Source organism: Choristoneura fumiferana, chromosome 13, assembly GCF_025370935.1.
Source record: "Choristoneura fumiferana chromosome 13, NRCan_CFum_1, whole genome shotgun sequence".
Taxonomy (NCBI): domain Eukaryota; kingdom Metazoa; phylum Arthropoda; class Insecta; order Lepidoptera; family Tortricidae; genus Choristoneura; species Choristoneura fumiferana.
This window is the reverse complement of record NC_133484.1, coordinates 18,626,764-18,642,864: the sequence shown is the minus strand read 5'-3', so window position 1 is coordinate 18,642,864 and position 16,101 is coordinate 18,626,764. Positions and strand designations below refer to the sequence as shown.

The following is a 16,101-nucleotide window of genomic DNA, read 5'->3' as shown; positions in this document are numbered from 1 at the left end:
ACCACGCATCCTCGTGGAAGCGCAAGCCTTACCCGAGAGTGTGGCGGTCCCCGGCGGAGTGCTGTGTGTGTAATGCAGCTCGTACCTAGCTGGTTGAGCACGCAGCAGCCTTGCTGAAGCCTGCCAGAGACAGCGGCGCCTCGTGGAGCGCTAGTTTCCGCGCCACCACAAACGGTCCCCCGCGTCGCTAACAAAAAGTAAAGTCAATCAACTTTTTAGAGTTTGTTATTCTGTCCAGTGACTCTGGGAGACATCAGTGAACACTGTTTGAAAAATGTTTGCAATTACTATTAGCATACACGACTTTTTTTGCAAAAAAAAAATATGTTATAAGAACAATTCTATTAAAAAAATTTTTTAAATCCTGTTAAGGAACTACCAAAGCATTAATGCTACTACCTCAATCGTCTAAAAAAAATGTTTTTAATGTAATGAACTGCGATCAAAACAAATATAATCGTTCCGACAGGTCATACTAATTAATCCTTGTGCTTATGACATAAAAGACTCTCATAAATGCAAACATTCTCACTTATTTGGTATTGCATAAGAACATCAAATGCATGGAATACCGGATCGAGTACCCAAACACCAACGCACAACAGAATATTTGAAAAATCTTACTCAACATTATGTAAATAACGTAATATTATAAAATGACACTCACATATTGATAATGCACAGTTTCTAGACACTATATTAATTTTTTTCAAGCTGCTTCATCTAGTAATTATTTTTTATCATCATCCGTAAGTTGACGAAAACAAAATTTTGCATCGACTCCCGATATTTGATTGGATTACTCAGTCCGTAGCACTAAAACGCTAACTAGCGGCAATGCACCGAACTAAGTAACTAGTAGCCCTAACCCAGTGTGGTTTGTATTCTAAAATGTATAACAGATGTCGCTTCCTATCATTTTTAGCATAATTTTTAAATAGGTATGTTGGTTGTGCCTGATCGGGAACTGTATGCATTGTAGGGTTAAAACTGTCACAACTCCTAAATTTTTTGTTCATTGTGGATTTTAAGGAGGAGGTCTTTGTGCAACGGTGGACGTCTTCCAGATGATGATGATAAGAAGGCTAGCATCATGGTTTAGGGCGGCTTCAGACTAGCGTTTTTTTTTAGGGTTCCGGAGCCAAAATGGCAAAAACGGAACCCTTATAGTTTCGCCGTGTCTGTCTGTCTGTCCGTCCGCGGCTTTGCTCTGTTTTTAGAGTACCTCCCATAAACGTAAAGTAGGGGTACAACATCCTTAGAAAATGATTACTTAATTTTTTCGTAATGGCTCCGTTACCCTATTTTGGGCGTGTCCGACAAGCTCTTGGCCGTTTTTTTCTGCGTACTGTACTGTGAAACCTTTTCGTAGAAAAAGTCAGTGACATCGCATATCTGGACAAGGGAATTCATTTGACACTTACTGTGAGAACGTTCTACTGTGGGTCAGGAATAAAATGATTCGACCACGCCAGTCTGAAACCGCCCTTACATGAGCGAAACCGCGGGTAAAAGCTACTTAAATATAAGATCACAACATGATTGGAACCAAACCTACTCACGGCTTGAGTGAGCTCTCGGGGTCTCCGTTGGACTCGGCGGGCGACGCGTTCTGTCGAAAGATATTATTTCCATCTCAGTCTATAATTATGTACAGTCACCAGCATTAATATCTGCCACAGTTGAGCGTGCAAAAATATCTGCCACGTCCTTCCGGCCCTAGGAATAGAGTCGTATCAGATATTTATGCACGCTTGTTGTGTCAGATATTTGTGCTGGTGACTGTACACCACGATGGCTATGCGGAGATGAAGCATCTCTGCATTTTGTACCGCATATATCATGGGAAGTGCTCAGATTAATTATTCAAATTGCTGCCTGTAGCTAGGTTTCGGTAAAATAAAAATATTACCTAAAATTATACATAACTAACTTAATTAACTTCATAGGCATTTATTCCATAATACCAATAACTTCATAGTCATATTAATTTTAGCTTAATACCTGTAAACGTTCCTAAGAGAAAGGGTCTTGATATACGGACAGACCGACGGACAACGGTTCCTTTAAAACTGACTGAGGTACGGAGCCCTTAAAAATATATCCGAGAAAAGATAGCCTTGCCTTCGCCATTGTAAGCTCGGCGTAAAAACCCGGTTTCGGGTGACACTTTCCCGGCCCGGATAATACCGGGATGGAAATATCGACCCTGTTTTTTGTGTACACGCCCATAGAAGCTCCTGTCAGTTTCTATGGGCGTGTACAGTCACCAGCATTAATATCTGCCACAGAGGAGCGTGCAAAAATATCTGACACGTCCTTCCGGCCCTAGAAATAGAGTCGTATCAGATATTTATGCACGCTTGTTGTGTCAGATATTGGTGCCGGTGACTGTACACAAAAAACAGGGCCGGTATTTCCATGTCGGTGTTATCCGGGCCGGGAAAGGTTTCCACTGCGAGCGGAGCGGACTCATTAATGACTCAGTTTAACGTACAACGACCGGCTGCATGAAAGTACTTACACCGGACCTCTATCAAGTTGGTTGATGTAAATTAAACTAAGTCATTAACAGAGCCCGGAATGTTCGCGGCATTTTCGACCTGTCATAGTGACTTCTCACTTATCGACTCATGATATCGATAGTGACATGATCTTAAAACAATAATCGTAATCCATACTAATATTATAAATGTGAATTTGTATGTTTGTGTGTTTGTATGTTATTCCGTCTTTCAGGTCAAAACGGAGAGACGGATTGACGTGATTTTTGGCATAAAGATAGTCTATGGGCCAGAGTGGCATAGGCTACTTTTTACTCCGTAAAATGCACAGTTCCTAAGGGAACAGCACGCGATGAGGCGATGCCCTAAAAGCTAGTATCTTTTATAAAGGCACTACTTATTAGCACTACAACAGACTTTGAATACAAAATTGAATTATTAAATTAGAAATTGTTAACTATTAATTGTTTTCATTCTACATATAATGCAACTGAAACTGCTCTGTAATGCGACTGCTCAAAAGTTTATTGAAAAAATGAAAATGAAAAATGAAAAAAAAAAGTTTATTGGTTTAAATAATACATTGTTACAATAGAACAAGGTTGGGATCACCTTTTAAGCAAAGCAATGCTTGTGCCAGGGGACCCCGCTCTTCCACAAGGTATAATGGATATGAACCAATTATAAAAGTACAGTTATATTAATATTAGATATAAGCATGCAGAGGATGCAAGAGATCGCTCTTTAACGATAAAACCGTCTATGACATGGACTTTTAATAATTTTTATACCATCTATTGTTGACCTGTACTTTTAATATTTTTATACCGTCTATTGTTGACTGTACTTTTAATATTTTATACCGTCTATTGTTGACCTGTACTTTTAATATTTTTTATTACGTTGTGTATCGATATATCGATATTAAATATCGGAAGTCGATAAGTGAGAAATCACTATGACAGATCAAAAATACCGTGAAAATTCCGGGCCTGGTCATCAATGAGTCCGCTCCGCTGGCGGTGTTGTGCTTAAGATTATAACGCATTACCGAGTCACCACGTATCACCGAGAAGACAAGGTTTGCTTCGAAGGTTAACTCACGCGTAGGTCCTCGACGTCAACGTCCTCGGGCAGGGAGGAGGGGGCCAGCGCCGCGGACAGTTCCGCTTCCGGCATCGCCTTAAGCCTATTGCTGACTTCTTGCAGCAACCTGACAGAACCCAGATAATACAATGTGCTACAAAATAACACGGAAAGTTATGTTAAATTAAAATTATGATATTCTAGCTGTTGCCCGGTACTACGTCCGCGTAGAATCCGTGGAAACAATGCAATTTTCCAGGATAAAAACTGATTTATGTCCTTTCCGGGACTCAACCTATCTGTACACTGAATTTAGTCTAAATCGGCTGAGCGAATAGACTTGCAAACTTTCGCATTTATAATATTAGTGGAATTAAGCTGGCATGTTATACAATCGGAGTTAGCATCGATTATTTAACAGAGTGTTTAACCACAAAACACAGATAGTTCAGAAATCAATCTCCATACAAGTGCGCTCGAGCAACGCACACATAGACACTGCTCACGGACACTGTACCTCGGACCGGTTGGGACCAGTGCGAGCGCGAGTGCCATCCGCTTGAGACACGCGTCTGTGAACTTTTTTGTGCAATAATGGAGCAACAAAAAAAAAGTTATTATAACTGTTCAGTGGACAGTTGTTTAAATTAAATAATCGTGCATTTCGCAAATAACGAAATCGTCGCAAGATATTTTCTGTGACCCTAACGGTGTAACTAAATACCTATGAATGCCACTACCACGATAGTTTTTTGGTGCATAAGCCATAGTAGCCATGAAAAGTGAAGTACATAGTTTTTGGTTTATTTAACCTATTTCAAGATTGTCGTCCCACGGATATTAGCGAAAAATATTTTTTACTGAAATAGCAAGGCCTGGATCAATCCATTACTTATCAGACACATCGCTGCATAAAATAGGTACAAAAGCGACACAAATCAAGTAAAAAGATTTTAATGAAAAAACACATTTTCAATGCTAAATGCTATTTGGAACGCGATTTTAAACTTTTTTTTTGGCCGCTTTTGTATTTAAGTAACATTTAAATTTTAGAGTCATTCACGATGACGCGTACCGTGGTTCTTATTACAATGTCATTAATGTCTAATTTTGACAAAATCACGCGTCTTCGTGGATGGCTTGGTGACTAAGTATACCTTTGCAAGTGCTGCAGTGCGCTGTGCGTGGGAGTATGGTCGGGCACGCCGGCGTTGTTGCTAGGCACGAAGTTGTCATAGCAACTGAAGCTTTTGTACTCTATCCTGCAAACGGTGGCATCAGTAAACGCCCACTGGGACTACGAATTTAGAAAATCGAAGTCCGTATCGTACCGTCTCACTCGCGTATTAAATAATACAAGCATCAGCGGGACGGTAAGATACGAAGTACGAATTTTGATCACCCTAATCAGTGTTGCCAATTTAGCGACGTTGTTGCTAGAACTAACGACTTATGCTTAAGTCTTAGCAACCAAAAAAAAGTTTTGACGACTTAATCTGGCGAATTTTAAAATACAAATTTAAACAGTTCTAGGACCAATAATGGATAATTTTTTTGTCAACTTGACGACCACGAGAACTATACTGTACACATTATACAGTGCCTGGTGCCAAGAGATCTATATGGAAAGCGACAAACGCGCTTGCGCACCAAATCCAAACTTTACCTAATTTTATGCTCTAGCTTTACTATTTAAAAAAAAAACTCAAACCAATTTCAGTAAATTCGGAAATCATCTAATTAAAGTTGTTTTTTTTTCGTATCCTAACCTTTCAGACCACCAGTGGCCTCTTGTGTCTCTCTCAGACAAAGTCCTGAGTCCGCTCGCTCCTGGTGGAATTAATTTTAGCGACTTTTCAATTTGAGTTTAGCGACTCGAGTTTCTAGGAGTTGGCAACACTGACCCTAATGATCGCTTAGTTTATTAAATCACTAGGTAACTTTCGCCCGTGAATCCGTCTGCGAAAATTTCGTTTATCGCTATCCCGCGGGAAGTATGCAGTTTTCCGGGGAAAAACCATCCTATGTCACAACTGATGCTAGTATAAGCGTGTCAAATCAAAAAAGGATACTTATACATACTTTCGTGGTAGCAGCGCTCATACTTTTTTTTTGTGTGGAAAAAGGCATTTATGTACTTCCCCGTTCAAAGCTACGGGGTGCAAAACCATACGGATTCCCTTCATAGCCAGTGTGATGTTTACGGGAGCACGTAGAGGCACCTCGTCGCCCACGGCAACCCCGAGATGGGGTTTCTCGCAGACACCGTATTGGCACAGTATAAAACAGGAGCAGTATTCCGTCTCGGCAGCGTCCTTGATATAATTACATATCTCGGTACACCAACGCGCGATAGGGCTGCCTACTCTACTAACTGTCGCTCTTCAGTTATGTATTTGATTTGATAACGTCACATGAAATTTAAAGTGTTTAAAAAAATGCATTTTACGTTATTTAATAAACCATAAAACGTAGTGTTTCAAACGGTTTTATTTGGTCTCATCACTACGTATATTTGTTACCTACCAAATTAGCTACGGAGAAGCATTTGCGCCTCTTCTGGTATGTGCGAAAAGCTTTATTGTTGAATTTAAGATTATAAAATTTCGCATTCTGACAAATAATTTCAATAGATACGTTTTTATTATAATATATTAGATGAATTTAAACATTCGTACACCAAACAATACTGTTTATATCGTTGTGACATTGAGTGAGCACTCGCGACTGATGGTTGCCGAGGTATGCTGAGAATTCGTGGCGCGTAGGTATAACTCGCGTCCCGGCCGTTTGTATGAAGACGGTGTACTGCTCCTTTTTTTTAGTGTGCCGTTGGTGCGGGCTCGGATCTCAGCAGCGCTCATACCTGGAAGGTCGTATGACGACGATGTGTCTGGCGGGGAAACTCCGGCTGAGCAGGCGCGCCGTGCTCTCCAGGTTCCACTTGAGATAGTTCCTGTTGTCGCGGTGTGCTTGCATCACCTCTGGGTAGTCCTGTGTCACAAACACATGATAGTTGAGTTTTCTCTTATGAAAACCGGCCAAGAGCGTGTCGGACACGCCCAAAATAGGGTTCCGTAGCCATTACGAAAAAATTAAGTAATGTTTTTCTAAGGATTTTATTTTATACGGAATCTTCCAAGTTTAGGTATATTTTATACCTTAGGCTACTATTTACTCTTACACTACTAATAACTTTCAAGCTCACTTAGCCGTTATAGTATTCCTAGTAAGTTTGATATAGGTACTTACTACCATCCATCCCCACACTATAGGGTTGAATGAGAAAAAAAAAACACCCCCACTACGTCTATGGGAGGTATTACCCTAAAAAAAATGTTTTTGAATTTTTTATTGTACCATCAGCCAAATATGTGGTCTACCACCCTAAAGTTGATAATCGTTTACATGTCATAAAACAATAATGCTAATAGACGTGTCTGTCAATTTGAAAGTTCGACTTTAGCGACATATTCATTTGATAGGAACTTGTTTAAAAATTTATAGACCACTTATTTGGCTGATGGTACCATTTTGTCGGCATAGTTTACATATACATATATCCATGCAAAATACCAGCTTTCTAGCATTGATAGTCCCTGAGCAAAGTCGCGGACGGACAGACAGACAGACAGACATGGCGAAACTATAAGGGTTCCGTTTTTGCCATTTTGGCTCCGGAACCCTAAAAAGGGCGTAATTTTTTTTTTATATTAAGCGAAGCTTTTAAATATCTGCTACGGACTATACCCGTGCAAGGAAGTACCGACCAAGTTTCTGGCCCAGGGGAATAGGGGATCTATTCACATTTTTCTAGGTTGGATCAAATAATATTAATTAATGACATTTATTAATGATCAACTTTTGAATATTTGTTCAACTCATCGTTATGCCAGTTTACATTATGCGAAATAAGGCTATGCCAATTTGAATTAGCAATATTATGTTATACGAATTAATAAAGGCACCTGCACGTCCCCGCCCCAGTAGACGAGCGCGCGGGGCGCTCTGGCGGCGGGCGCGGGCTCTCGGGCGGCGGGCGCGGGCGCGGTCGCGGGCGCTCGGGCGGCGGGCGCGAACACCACGTCGTTGCGGCGCGCCGCCAGCCCGGCACGCCCGCCAGTCTCACCACCATCCGCTCACCCCGCACCCGCCATGCCTGCACACAACAACTTATACCTACTACGAAGTCAAACCGGCTCTATACTACAAAGAAATATTCAAACTTTGTATCTTGCCGTCCCGTTGAAGCTGATGCCATTTAATAGGTACGAGAGGGACGGTACGATACGAACTTCGATTTTCGAATTTCGTAGAAGCCCCTACCCGCACCACCTCGCCACGAGTGGTTAGCATTCTTTAGATACAGGGGGCATGCGCTCACTACATCAACTCCGTAGCCGCCTCACTCGCGAGGTTCCCACGCGCGGACGGAAAGTGGACCACTCGGTGATAATACGCTGCTCGCACGCTTGCGATGGGGCGCTCTGCACCCACCCTTCAGTGATAGTAGCCCCCCCCTGGCTCGCTGAATATTGTCAAACAATAGAATGTAATAAACCAGAGGCAAATTTAACCTACAACCAAGGTGGCAATAGTCCAGGGCGGAAATTGTGATTTCGATAGTGTTAAACAGTATAGCCTCAATCAACCACATGCATATTTTCAAAACAATTGACAAAAAAATTCAACATAAACATTTGTTTTCTAGTTTTCCATCCAACACAGAAATCGAAAAGATTGTGTTTGATTTATTTCAATTTTTTTGTCAAATTTTGGAAAATACACACACAAGAGCCAAGTTTAAAGAAATAAAACTCTATACTCACTATAAAAATACATTTATTTAATTCAACATGGTGACAGTAATAAATGCAAGCTTACACTATAGATACACAGAAAGCTACATAAAAATTGTAAGTTTTCTTGAAACAGCCTTTGTCTGTTAGCCTCTGATCGCTTTTATAGGGTACTGGAGATAGAGTTATGGGAAGGAATAGGGGAATTCCAAATAAATAATAAATAAGAATTTAAGTAGTCAGAATTGTTTGTAAAAATATTATCTGATTTCATTACAAAAAAGCTATTAATTAGTTTTTTTAGTATAAAAGTATGTATACACATTTCAAACACCTCCATCTGAAAAATTATATTCCTATTTTAACAAAGTTTACACTGCAAATTATTTTGTTATAATAAAAATTTGCATCTCATTACAAACTTGTTTATCAAGAAAATATTAAATCCTCATTACAGGTTTCTACAGTGATTCTCTTCACTTCACATGTCTATTAGCTTTCTGGTGATAATATTTTGTATCGTTCATACACACAGTAATCTTGAGGGTTATATCATCAAGACAGTTCTTGAGATCTTGCCGCATTTCCCTCACTTTAACCCTCACATCCTCACACATGAGGTTGTAGCACATCGCAACCAGACCCATACCGAGAAGAACATATATAAAGTTGATTACCAGTTTCACATGAGAGCCTCCAGCGGAATCCGCAATGTTAGCGCCAGGCACAAAGTCCCCAAATCCTATCTTGCACAAACTAATTACACAAAAGTATGTTGAATCCAGATAATTCCATTTCTCCCAAGCTCCAAACATAATAGTCCCCGAAAGGATGTAGAAAGATATAACCCATAAGCAAGCCGTTGATGGCACAGTTATCTTTCTCTTAATAGGCTCTCCATCCTCAAAAACTGCATCATCGCGTCTACTGCACTCATGGGCTGTGATGTACAACCACTTGAACGTTTTTGCAAGAACTTTACCCATGTTACAGAAGTATAGTATGTAAATTGGTATTCCGAAAAAAGCATAGGCAATTGTTAAGATTTTACCCCGTGCAGTTTTTGGTATGATATTACCATATCCAATCATAGTGAACACAGACAAACTGTACATCAAAGCAGCTGGGAATGACCAGATGTCTTCAGGGGCGTGGCCGTTATAGCCGGTGTGAATGGCAGCAGTGATGTTATTCTGGTATAATTGAAGGACTCTGTCGGCTCCTTTTTTGAAGGCAACTTCTTCAAATATGTTGTGTTTCTGTGATATGTTCCAGAGCTGCTCGGCGCAGTTCCGCCGCCATTGAATCACATCTTCGAGTTGCTGGTCAGTACTGAAACGCTCGATCTGTATGAAGCTCGCGGCGCCCAGCATCGCGTAACACACCACCAGCGCACCCACACCCACTTGTGTAAACATAAAAGCTATGAACTTCCTCAAGCAATCCTTTATTTTTTCCCTTGCGTCGCTGCCTGTCGACGACGGCGAGTCTCTGCTCCGCATGGAGCTGTGAAAACTCGAATAGCCAGGATTTTGGCGCTCCATGACTAATGTCACATAAATTGTAAAACTGGAGTTTTCCAGCCGGAGTCGCAACTGAAGTAAATGGTTTGGGAACGCCGTGCGTCCCTCAGATACTCACTATTTCGGGAGATTCGTTGGCAACCCGCCAAAACTGATGTTATTACAAAACATTGCAATGTTTTGAATGGAGTTCGTAGGTTCACTCCGCGTGTTTCGCTATGAGTTTGTGTTTCTTTATATACACTGAAGTTATAATATTATCGCCATAGAAATCTGTTATCTTATATTAGATAGTAAAATATTAATAAACTTGCTACAAAATAAAACAAATGACGCACTTACCGCACAGTAGATATAAACCAGCTTTTTATGAATTGGTTTTAACAGATTTCAGTAATCGGTTGTAACTATTTGTTTAAGAACGCTTATTGATTTAATAGGTAATTAGGTAAATAAACTAAATACTAAAAAAATAATTTCGAATTTGTTTTTTGCGAAAGTTAAAGATTTGACAGACAAGACAAGTGTTCAGTGAGAGATACTGATGGGTGTGCTGAACTAAACGCAAACTTTTTTTTTGACTACAAATCTTGTTGAAACGTTTTGATAGCAGTAAAATGGATTAAAAAGAAAACGAGTACACTGTTTGAGGCATATTTTTAACAACCTCTTCTATTTGGAAGTGCTTTTCAGACACACTAAAAACAGTTTCTTCCGATAGATAATTTTATCGATTTTTACTAAATCACAAACTCTTCACAACTGTCAAAATTCCACACGTTTTCTTAGCGTTCTGTGTTATCCGGTGTTACATTTTATAGAGTTTAACTTTTATTTCGGCTGTTATCATGTAAAGCTTTCCGCAGGACTCTTGTCCGATGCTCATCTATAAGTTCCTTTCCGATTTTGTGAGTATGCATTCATATTTCGTAAAATAGGCATATGGTTTTAAATGGCTGATCCGAGCAACCTTATCGGTGTCGCGGCGCGCGATGCAAGTACCGGCTTCATTATATGCGAAGTCACGTCGAATGGGAGCGAAAAAGTTAACAACCGGCGTTTCTTCTCTTGTTTTTCAGTACTTATTCGTCTTTTTCTTTTACTTTCGTCAAGGTCGCGCTGGCATTGATGTTTTTTTGTATTTGCAGATGTATAACAACACAAGGATCATGTAGCTGCTCAGAAAGGTTGTGACGATGTTTTCAATAGTAGCACTGACATCCATTTAACATAGACAGACCCGTAAATGGATCACACATAGAATCACAGCGAGCTCATCATGGCATCCCCATCGCCATTGCAGGTGGCCAACCTCAAGTTAACCACTATTGACTTAGTCGGTGGCATCTACTGCAGCCTTTGCCACTTGACGTTTAGAAATAAAAAGGATTATGATACACATTACAATAAGCACAATCTGGGGACGGAGGAGATTGTGTACACATGCGTTATATGCCACAAGGATATTGTCGGGTACCCGAGCTTCCGCGGCCACTGCTATACCAACCATGTCATCAAAGACAGATTCAAGTTAGTATTCACTTTTAACATACAAGGCGAGGAAACTGAATCATGTACCATGGTGGAACCATTTCATTACCAATTTTGCTATTATTTCTTTGGCAATTGTATGGGATATTAATTATTCTTACAATTGATTTGTACTTTATAAAGTATGCGGCAACTTATGAGGCTATTGAATAGAGATGCACAAAGAATGAATTTTTTTAAATTGCCACAGGATAGTGATCCAATTCTTTTTTTTATCCGGAAAAAAAAATATGGTAAAGGCAAAAAAGCCACGGGATAAAGCTAGTGTAATAAAAATATTTAATTGATCTTAACAGTGCATAATTAATAGAGATGGGCCGAACATGGGTTTCACCGAATACAAACATTCTGCCGATTTTTCAGTAAAACTTTTACCAAACCAAATATTCTGCATAATTTATTCCTAATTAGAAACTAGAAATATGATTAATGTTTTGTTGAAATGTTGTAATTTAATCATGCAACTCTTGATAAAAATAAAAAATTCTCACAATAACAACTTGATTATATTACCATATTATTTTATTATAAAGATCACTGTAGCTTAATTTCACAACAGCTACATACTTATATTTTGTTTTTAATGAATAACCATTATTTTTATTTGCTGTTATTAGAAATAAAGCTACAATGTCAACAAAAGCATAAACCTCACTATACCTCATAAAAATAACACATTTAACACTCAACTCAACACAGTAAAAAGTTTGAGTACCACTTTGCTGAACATTTGGTGATTTAGCCGAATATATGGCCCAATACGAATATTCGGTATACCTGCCGAATATGCCAAATTCGGCCCATCCCTAATAATTAAGGCCCAGGGTAGTAAACATGTCTTACTTATATGAGTGCTTTATTTTTTAATGAAGAAGGGTATGAAAATTCAGCCAAAATCATGTTATTTAAATATAGAAGGTTGCTATGGAACTTTTTTTTCTTTGTTACATCCAATATGTTGTTATAAATGATTATGACTGTAATTAAATTTTTTGTATAAAAAATGATACAATTTTTTTTCAGATGCGAATATTGCAACAAACAATTTTCCAAAGTGTCAACCCTGAATGATCATATCATCGCTCTACACAAGTTTCGGTGCTCTACCTGCCAAACAGAGTGAGTACTAACTAATTGTTTGTAATGTTATTACATAAATGCAACAGTCTCCTAATGTAGGTAATGTTTTTACATCAACATTGGCAAAATACATCTTGGTAAAATAGCAAGATTGAAAGCGAGACAAACCGTAACATCTCTCTCATAACCAAACATAGCACTAGAGGAGGCGTAAAAAAAAAAACAGTTGTCTGAAGAAAGTATTTATACTTAGTATTTTTACTCCTTACTTATTAATAGGTACTGTACCGAAGCCAATTTATATTTATTTTAAATAAAACAAGTAATATTTAATATTATATAAATATATTATACAAATACCTAGGCAAGATCGAGCCAAATGGAAAACTTCTACAAGCCCTATGTCCCTAGTGAGGGATAACAGGATACCATCATCATCATCATTTAGGCACATTACCAACTAAATGTGCCCGCTAAATGCCTCCTGTAGTGCTATGTTTGCTCATAACATCTAACTCATGATTTGCCAAATTTTGTTATTGTTTCAATCACCTTTAACAACACACGGTAAGTACCCACTTATGAAATATTACTCCAAAATATCTCAATATGTACTGATACAAGAAACTTTGACAGCTCCATGTTTATAATGACAGCTATATTGTTTTATTGCTCTGCATTTTAATAAGTTATTCCTTATTTTTTTTAAACTACACACACAAACATCAGTCCCAAAAGGGGTAGGCAAAGCACACAAACCATATTTTTTTTTTTTCATATTTTTTTTTTACATCCCTTATTGTTTATATCTTTGAATTTACTCATGTACTAGTTGCTGCCAAGCGAATTGTGATTTGTGAGAATTGGTTTTTAAATATATTTTCCACATATATTATGTTTGCAAACCAGACTGCCTTTTCTAGGGTTCCGTACCCAAAGTTTGCCAATGGAACCCTATTACTGAGACTCCGCTGTCTGTCTGGTCTGTATATCTGTCTGTCTGTCTCTGTCTGTCTGTCCGTCTGTCTGTCTGTGGGTCCGTCCGTCCGCGGCTTTGCGCAGGGACTATCAATGATAGAATGCTGTAATTTTGCAAGGATATATATGTAAACTATGCCGACAAAATGGTACAGTAAAAAAATAAAAAATATTTTTTTTTTAGGGTATAAACGTTAAAGTGGGGGTGATTTTTTTTTCTTATCCAACCCTATAGTGTGGGGTATCGTTGGATAGGTCTTTTAAAACCATGGGTTTGCTCAGACGATTTTTCGATTCAGCGATATGTTTGCGAAATATTCAACTTTAAAGTGCAAATTATCATTAAAATCGAGCGTCGTCGTTCCCCTCCCTCTAAAATCTAAACCGGTGGGTGGAAAATTTGAAAAAATTTAGGATGGTAGTAAGTATATCAAACTTTCAAGGAAACTATAACGGCTAAGTTTGCTTGAGAATTATTAGTAGTTTAAGGGTAAATAGCAGCCAAAGGTATAAAATATACCTAAACTAAGGAAGATTCCGTATAAAATACGAAATTCTTAGAAAAATATTACTTAATTTTTCGTATTGGCTATGGAACCCTAGTTTGAGCGTGTCCGACACGCGCTTGGCCGGTTTTTTGTTTGAATTTGCTTATCATGGTTTTTTTTTTTTTTTTCCTTCTAATATTTTAACGAGGCTTTAGCACACCAAATGTGACTATGTCAGCCTCATGGGGAGCCTCAGATATATACACCACACTACAGACAAATATTACACTCTCCCTTGCACTGAAACCACTTCTCTGGATGCAAAGGCCCGTCCAATGAATCTGTAAATTCGCATCGCTTCTTCTGAAAGCGGTCGACTGAGAATTACATTTACACCTCCATTGAACAAGCCCATACCATCCAAATACCTGACTCTGATCTCCTTATTCTGATCACATTCCACAAGAAAGTGAATAAGGTCTTCAGTCTTATTACATCCCATACACAAAGGTGATTGCACAACTCTCATCAAATGCAAAAAACAATTAAGTGGAATGTGACCTGATCGAACACGTAGTGCTGACACAAGAAGGCCCCTGGACAGGCCGGCACAATCAAACCAGGGAACTTTAAATACCTTATTCTGCATGGTACCATACCAAATGCCCTTTGTCAACAATGCTGCACTAAAAAGTTCCTGCCATTTGGAAACGCACTCCTCCTTAGCCAGTTGCACCAATTCAGTACCATATGGCTTAGAAACACGATCAATCCCCCCTGTGATAGCCAGGCTAGCCAACCTATCTGCCTGCTCATTCCCCAGCTACCCCCACATGAGATGGAATCCATTGCAAAACAATTTGGGTGTGGTTACATTGCAAGAAATATATAAGTTTTATGACATCATAGGCTATCGGCATACCTCGGGAACCCGAGACACACTGAGCCAGGTGTTGAAGTGCACTTCTCGAATCCGAAAGTACAACTACCTTGCTCTTTTCAATAGTCTGAGCATATAAAAGAGCTTCATATATGGCAATTAGCTCTGCTCTCATTATACAGATTCTAGAATCCAAATTAAATTGCTTAGAGATGTTCAACTGTGGATCAAAAAATGCAGCCCCAACCCCCATACTCTTGGATCCATCTGTAAACAACTTATAAAATCCGTCATATTCTTGAACCATCATTTGGATGACATTATTCTTAAGGCAATCAATTGGTACACTTCGTTTTGGTTTGCTTACGCTATCTACAAAACATTTAACACAAGCCTGAATGTCAATATATGATACCCATATACCAATTGTATACATATCCAATATGGGAGCTCTATGCATATCTACCTCTCTAAAAAAATTTGTTCACCGCGACAAGCATTGGCTTTGCTTTGTTGGTCCAATAACTGAGTTCGCACTGCCCAGACAACTGCTGCAGGAGTTCAATAGTTTCATCGCTCGATACAGAACCAACTCTGAGCCAGTAACGTGATGCCAAAAACTGTCTGCGGACTGAAAGAGGTGGCAAACAGAGTTCGTTCTGCATCACATGAATTGGAGTGCTCCGAATAAACCCTCCACATATACGCAAAGCATGATTCTGGACAATGTCCAACTTATTCAAGTGCGAGTTTGCACATGATCCAAACAAGAAACTGCCATAATCTAATCTGCTTCTAATCATGGTTAAAATAAGATTGTTTTTTTGGAATCTTTTTGTATTTTTTATTTCAATTCCAAATTTTTACTTCCCGTAAAACCTAAATTGAAAATACAAACTGAAATATAGATGCATAGAAAAACCAGAAAAATAAGACCAGCACTGGGAATCGAACCCAGGTCCTCGGTATTCCGTACCGCGTGCTATACTGCTACACCACTGCTGGTCACGGTACAGACACGAATTTCCCCTATGCATGTCTCAGCTTGTTTGTTTCTTATTTAGCCGCTTAGCAGTGGGGGCTGGGTTCTGACTACGAAGTTTGAGGTCCTGGGTTCGAATCCCGGCCGGGGCAGATATTTGTGTGAATAACACGGATGTTTTTCTCGGTCTTGGATGTTTAATATGTATTTAAGTATGTATTTATCTATAT

General features: G+C 39.1%; 3 protein-coding genes across 6 annotated transcripts in view; 1 reads left to right on the top strand and 2 right to left on the bottom strand.

The window, feature by feature from the left end:
- Positions 1–16,101, top strand: part of LOC141434245 (zinc finger protein 711-like) — a 43,189-nt gene that overhangs the window by 13,521 nt on the left and 13,567 nt on the right. For 2 of the 3 annotated variants that reach the window (XM_074096630.1, XM_074096628.1), the window contains exons 1-3: positions 10,683–10,820; positions 11,061–11,442; positions 12,487–12,582. The exons of the other annotated variant lie outside the window; for it this stretch is intronic. In XM_074096630.1, coding sequence (XP_073952731.1) covers positions 11,192–11,442; positions 12,487–12,582 — 347 coding nt within the window. In that variant the 5' untranslated portion in view covers positions 10,683–10,820; positions 11,061–11,191. Of the gene's footprint in view, positions 1–10,682; positions 10,821–11,060; positions 11,443–12,486; positions 12,583–16,101 lie in introns of those variants that run through there. 3 annotated transcript variants of the gene reach the window in all.
- LOC141434258 (mitochondrial protein C2orf69 homolog) lies at positions 144–10,448 on the bottom strand. Of its 2 annotated transcripts, none has more exons than XM_074096648.1 (7): positions 10,255–10,448; positions 7,559–7,749; positions 6,457–6,584; positions 4,748–4,852; positions 3,609–3,717; positions 1,563–1,612; positions 144–187 (listed from the first exon to the last, which is right to left on the bottom strand). In XM_074096648.1, the coding sequence occupies exons 3-7, from the start codon at positions 6,567–6,569 to the stop codon at positions 151–153; spliced, it is 414 nt and encodes a 137-aa protein (XP_073952749.1). In that variant the 5' UTR covers positions 6,570–6,584; positions 7,559–7,749; positions 10,255–10,448; the 3' UTR covers positions 144–150. The 2 variants fall into 2 exon arrangements, with proteins under 2 accessions (XP_073952749.1, XP_073952751.1); XM_074096650.1 differs by having other exon boundaries at positions 163–187; positions 1,559–1,612.
- On the bottom strand, positions 8,443–10,239 carry LOC141434254 (TWiK family of potassium channels protein 7-like). Its single transcript, XM_074096645.1, has one exon. The coding sequence runs from the start codon at positions 9,931–9,933 to the stop codon at positions 8,866–8,868; it is 1,068 nt and encodes a 355-aa protein (XP_073952746.1). The 5' UTR covers positions 9,934–10,239; the 3' UTR covers positions 8,443–8,865.